General features: G+C 30.4%; 1 protein-coding gene across 1 annotated transcript; it reads left to right on the top strand.

The window, feature by feature from the left end:
* Positions 1 to 617: 617 nt before the first annotated feature.
* On the top strand, positions 618 to 4,476 carry LOC106688336 (uncharacterized; the record flags this gene model as incomplete). Its single annotated transcript, XM_067052281.1, is given in 6 exon segments — positions 618 to 696; positions 804 to 838; positions 2,952 to 2,987; positions 3,732 to 3,849; positions 3,938 to 3,993; positions 4,361 to 4,476. Coding segments are annotated over 6 exon segments (330 nt in total), but the record flags the coding sequence as incomplete, so codon positions are not given.
* Positions 4,477 to 6,806: the final 2,330 nt, after the last annotated feature.

Here is a 6,806-nt window from a genome sequence, read left to right as displayed (position 1 = left end):
TAATTTTATTACGAATTTCGTATAAGCTGCATTTTGAAAAACAAATTTCAATATGAAGAAAAAATTGGATGAAAAAATATGGAATTTTCTAGAAGAACCACTAAGGAAGAAGTTGAGCTATGGAAACGGAAATACAATTTTTAGATTGCTTCATAATTATTAAGTCTTATAAAGTAGACAATATCTGAATTGTCCCGATTGGAACTGTTTTTCTATTTTAAATTATTATTTACAGATCATAAATTAAATTATTCTTATCAATCTGATTTTTGTTGTAAATCTATTTCAATAAATTACATTTGTCATGGTTTCAAAAAATTTTCTATTGTCGGTGTTCTTTGGAACACAAAATCTTTCAACATTATTTTTCTTCTTTTAATGGGTGTTTTTAAATAGAATATTTATTGATACCATTTAATTTATCTATTTATTAATCATTTGCTTGTTAATCGTAAAACCTAATACTATACTTGTGAAAACTAAATAAATATTTGTTAATTTAATTGCTTCATTATATATAATTACTGGTACACAATGAATGCAAAGTATAATAAATTTAATATACATAACTGAATTCATTTTATGATAAACGCGATTTTTTTCTTGTATTTTTTTAGGTTCAATCAGTATCATTTCATGATCTTATTTCTGAGTGTAAGAAAAATCTTGCTTATGATGGGGATGTTCATAAGCTAAGTGAGTATCATTTCAATTGAATTATTCTCAATTTTAGTTATATCATTTATTGATATTAAAAATATGTTCAAGTAAAAGTAATATAAAACATCTTTATTATTTTTTAGATTATAACGATCCTGCATATCCGGAAAAAGCCAAGGTACTTATACTAAAAATATCTTTCATTGGCAGTTTTGATCCATTTTTGATCTCGTCCTGGTTCATTCAAGACTCCAGTCTTTCTCATTAACGAATAATTGGCCATGCGACCTGTGGCGGGAGATTTTAATTTTTTTTTGTTTTTAAATATTTATTGCTATTTACTACTGTACATTATAATACATTTATTAAATCTGATCTAAGTTAAATTGGAGTATTACAGGCGTGTAGAGAAACTACCCATTGGTAGCACTCTAATGACATTTTACATTAGCTGGTCTTGTGGCCATCTTCTTTTCAGGCGCCTCGGAGGATTGTCAGGAATGGAAGAGGATGCAATATTAGAAACTAGGGGGTTTGAGTGGTTGGAGAGTTTATAATTGAAGGAGTGATATCTGGTTCGGGCTAGATCAGTTACATAGGGAACATTAAGGTCTTTATGTATGATTTTATTTGTGACAAAGTAAGGAGCATTGAGGACTTTACGAAGGATTTTAGATTGTAAGGATTGAATAGGAGAGGAATTCGAAGGTTTAGTGGAGCCCCAAAGCTCTACTCCATATGTCCAGATTGGCCTTATTACAGTCATGTAGATCAGTCTTTTGTAATATGTTGGAAGTTTAGACCGTTTGTCTAGTAAGTGCTGTGATAGTCGAAATCGACGTGCAGTTTCCTGCCTTTTCAGTCTTGTGTGAGGATTTCAGGTTAATCGTTTGTCCAAATGTAGTCCAAGGAAGAGGATCTGTTCGACAGGAGTAAGAGTAACATTATTAGATGAAACTGTAGGGCAGTCAGTAGGTTTACGACGAAGGGTAAAAGTGATTTGATGGGATTTGTTGGAATTTATCTTAATCCTCCAATTACGACACCATTCTTCGAGGGCTGTGATATAGATTTTAATTTAAATTTCTACTTCGACCTAACCTTAACCACTCACGTGGCCAATCACGTGATCATTAGGCATCAATCAAAACCAGCATTTGTTCACGTGATCTATACTGGAGAATTTAAATTCAAATCTCCCTCTATAGGTCACGTGCCCAGTGTTAAGTTGGTTAAGTCGAGGCTTGGGTCCCAAGTCCAAAAAGCCTCTATGCCCTGGGCCAAAACCCGTCTTTTATCTCTACTTATCTTCTAGTGTTAAAGGCCTTATTATTTCATCCAAAATATCCTGAAGATCGATCATCGTCCAAGAAATTGGGGGAGAGTCTCTTCCTTATTCAAGTTACGCAGTCTGCATTTTATTTTTATAATTTTCTTCCGATTAAAATCCAAGCCGTTTACCACTTGTTTTAAATATTTAGCTAAATTTGTTTTTATCATGAATATTTTAACGTGTTTATACCGAAGATCTATTTTGGACTGTTATAATAATCCTGTATCTTATCACTTATTCGACTTCATAAACTGTGTGTTCAATTTAAAATTCAGGCCCAGAAACGATTCAAAGTTTTCGAGGATCTTTTAAATGTAAGTGGTAGCTTGGATATCACGGATACTATTTCGGAGGTTCTGGAAATTTTTCAAAAGAAAAGAAATTCATTGTCTAAATCAGCAGTAATTTAGATTACTGGTCATTTTGAGGAGGGAGAACTCTGAAGAGAATTTTTTACATATTGGTCGAATGCTTTGCAGAAATCAAATTCTTCTTCTTTTATTTTTATTCAATTTATATTATTTTTCTTCATTATTCTACTTCCCACTATTTTTTTTATTTTTGTACATCTCGCTAATGGTAATTGTTTTTTGGATCGAAGCAAAGCGAGTTTATGACTCATGATAAGATGGACTTGCCTTTAGTCCAATCGAATAAAATTTTCCAAAAAAGGTGATTCCCTCATCGATGACGAAGTTGCCTTTGATTTTTTGCATTCCAATTTCATTACTACTATCAATTCTGTATTTTTTTTTCCCTCTTGTAATATATTTTTTAAGATATCTTCCAGTAAATAGACAAATTCTCATTGATATGTTCTTGCATTACGTGATGAAGGAGAATTAATTCAGCAACCGAAATTAATCTAATATATATGTATATAATAATATGTACCTATTTATATGGAAATTAGCAAAGTGAGTTATAACTAAAATTAATTTATTTGTTTCTTTCGCAGTGTGTTATGGCTTGTGCATTGGAACAAAAGGGAGTGGTAAGAATCATTGTATCATGTTATATTATACTTATTATATAAAAGAAACAGTTCAAATTATTTGAGATCATATTTTTCTGGAAGAAAACACACTAAAATATTCTTTAAAACATACTTCCCCCAAAAAATTAAATTCACTATTGTGTTATATATATATATATATATAACCCAAAATTATCAGAAAACAACAAAATAATTAGTTCCTTATGTAAACAAAGAAAAATAGGGAAAACAAAATTACTAATAAATAAGAAACATGTATTATGTGTAGTTGTACTATCAAAACTGTTTAAGGTAACGAAAGATCAAAATGAGAAAGATAAAATTTTCACATTTTCTGAAATATAGAAAGAACCGACCTAACGGAGTTCAGATATTTTTGATTATGAACAAATTGTGTTTATTTCAACTTATTTTAAAAATCATATTCCGTTTTACATTATACGATTATATTACATACCCGTTTCTTATTTCTTTGTGAGCTTTAAATTCTTTTGTCTCAAGTAAATTATTATTAATGTTTTTGATTATATTCAATTTTTGTGTTTAATTGAAAATCATTTTTAATATTAAAATATTATTGTTAATATTTAAAACAAATGTATGCATTAGCTTTTATATATGTAAAAAGGTAACGGGTTCTTACTCTATTGCATAAAAATATCATATTCGCTGGAAATAATTGTACATACCATACGATCCTATGCAGAATGTGATATTTACATACTATGTTTGATTTATTAGTTTAAAGAAGATGGATCTATTGACAGAGTAAAAGAAAAAGCCATACCAGAGGAAATAATAAAAGACGAAGAAATAAAGATAAAGTTTTTCGAAGCTATTGATGAATGCGATGTATCAGGTACCACTTTATACTTATTCCATGAATTTAACTATAAACTAAAAATATAATTATATTTAAAATATTCTATACTTTTTTTTTGTTTCAGCTAAAGCTAATAAATGTGAAACAGCTCACGAGTTCTTAAAGTGCATACATAATAAGGTAGTGGAAATAAACATTCAAATGTTACAATAAATAAGAAAAAAAAAACCAAACATTTTACTTGTTCTATTTTTCCTAATATAGAAAAACTAAATAACTAATAATGTATTTGTTGTTTGTTATTTAATTAATAATTAATGAAATTCAAGGAATTAAGAATATTAAAATGTACTGTTGTTTTTTTTTGTTTTTCTTACACTAGTCATTGGTGAGGTATTCTTTTAATAACTATTTTGAATGTAACTTGCATTATTTTATAAAATTAAATTATTCTTATATTATAAATGAAATATCACTTTGTTAAACAATAATAATTGACTTTTCATCATCATGGTTAATATTATTTTCAATAATATATTTGTTACAGGTTTAATCTCACTGAAAAATACGATGTGTAAACTTTAACCTGTTCATTATGAAGTTATATCCGCACTTGTGCAAACTGTGATTTGTATTTTTAAAAAATAAATTGTTACCACACGTTTTAAATTTTATTGTTGTTTAAAATAAAAACATATTCAGTTGGACATATCATTAACACATAATTCTACTTCAAATAAAAAATTAAGAAAACTCGAAGGATCTATTTTATTTTGTATTTGGTGGGGGGAAGAAGTCCGGCAAGTGGGCCTAGTGGTCATTTTAGCCACCCCCTGTCTACAAGCTACGTGAGTTGCCGCTGAGTGCTAACCAAGATGTGAGTGTCAAAATTCATTTTTCGGGACAGCCGAAAAAACTGACCCAGCTGGAAATCGAACTCACGACGTTCCACGTTCCGAACCGCGCGCCTCTGGGACCTACGCCCCAGCCCGCAGAGCCTTCTATTCTGGTACGGATCCTGACAGCATAAGCCCATCATCAAACTTTCGAATCGAATCGAAATTTGATTCTATCTAATAAAGATAAAGATGACACACTGCTACTGCAGTAGCCACAAATCACTGCGCTGAATCTCGGACAAAAATCAGAGGGTAAGATAGAGTTCATGATTGGTAACTCAATGGACGATTTTGGTTTCGAAAAGACTCAAACTTTAGCAACCCTCCATCAACACTAACTCAAGATGTAAAGACATAATTCTTCTAATTGGTGGATCCCCAATCAAATTTACGAATATTAATCTTTTCAACCTCCTATCTGGCCACATTTTCTTTGAAAATAATGATATCAAGATCTCACTTTATATATTAGAGTTTTTTTTCCAATAATTATATAAAGCAAATCAACAAGAGAATTACTAGTATTATGAATAGAGAGAGAGGGAAATACTTTATTCATCGATGCTGCCCAAATACATCATGTTGCTATGTCACACAGCATACTTATCAATCCGTAATCGGACATATATAAATTACATGGTATAATAAAATAGAAAGAAAACATTTTTTTTCCCTACAGTTTCCTTTTACTATCAATTTCGGTCTATACACCAAATACAAATATTTCAATTCATTCCTTTTTTTTTCGTTCCCTTTTCTGTTCCTTAAATTTCACCATTTCACAATTTTTAATTCACCCGATCAACAAATTTACCCTCCAAGATCCTCTTCAGTGACCCGCTAAACAAATTCACAATTCAAATTAGACGGAATTGTGAGATCAGACTATCAATAATAGTCACAGCAGTAGATCAGTTTACCAAAAAACAAACAAATAAATACATTTTACGAGAACAAGACTAACGCTTAGATTCAACGGAAAATATAATAAAAAGCCGGTTACAAGAAACTCTTGAATGGATAAATAAGTTTTAAAAAAATATATATAAATAAATAAAAATAATACTAATAAAATTTAAAGTTGCACTCCTGTAAATATTTCTCCGAGTTTCTTGAAACTCCTTTATTGTTTTGTGAGGTAATGTTTTGTCGTTACTGCCCGCACTTTCCTTGTTCCGCTCCTGGCCATATCTGAATGGGTCGCCACGGATGCCTTCATTTCATATTATTCCAAAGGAAAAGGAAATTTTATTAAAATGAGTTTGATTAAAATTCTTTGCCCAAACGTCACTCAAAACTATAATTTATTTGCAGCTTTTTTTAATTGAAAAAGGAAAGCTCTTACGTCTGTCACCAACAATAAAATCCTATGTTCCAAGCAAAGAGGCCATAATTTTGAGCTAGAAACATTCGAAAAGTTGAAACGGTTTTATTTTTCCATAAAATGAGCATACATCTCAGAATACGATCACAAAGACAATCTCCAGAACTACTTTCACTAACTTTTGACGATCAAGCAGCCTTGTGTTCCCTGGTTATGTGAAAACTTTCACCTTCCTTATATTCTTACAAATTTTAGGACTCCCCGAAACGATCTCTCTTCCCGTCCACGTTTCCTGATCATTATGTACATGTAGTGGAATGGAAGTGAAGTAGACATTAACCCTTTGAGTGCTAACCGATGGTATATTGTAGTTCATAGCACATTCGAATTTGTGTAAAGTGGAAACAACGATATATTGTTGGATAACGAAAGAGTCTGACTATTGGCATTGTGAGAGAATATTATCATAAAATAAATTTATAAAACGATATAAAATGGTCTAATTTCATAGCAGAACAACTAAAACATGACTATGAAATCGTCCATTATTTAAATTAATAATCTATTATAACACTGAATAAAAAAAAATTCAAAAGTTTTTCGAAATACCAAAAAAAAAAAAAATATGTTCATCATGGATTGATTTTTAATTTTGGTACTGAATCTAAATTTGTTCTGACCGTTTGAGAAAACCCAGTGGACAGTATTTATTTTTATTGGGAGGGGGGGTAGGGGGCAGGGGTTATTTTATGTACTTAAGCCCTCAAATT

This window comes from Halyomorpha halys, unplaced genomic scaffold (assembly GCF_000696795.3).
Source record: "Halyomorpha halys isolate HHAL.00 unplaced genomic scaffold, Hhal_1.1 Scaffold1105.1, whole genome shotgun sequence".
NCBI classification, from domain to species: domain Eukaryota; kingdom Metazoa; phylum Arthropoda; class Insecta; order Hemiptera; family Pentatomidae; genus Halyomorpha; species Halyomorpha halys.
The sequence above is the reverse complement of the archived record's forward strand: the minus strand, read 5'-3'. Positions and strand labels throughout refer to the sequence as shown.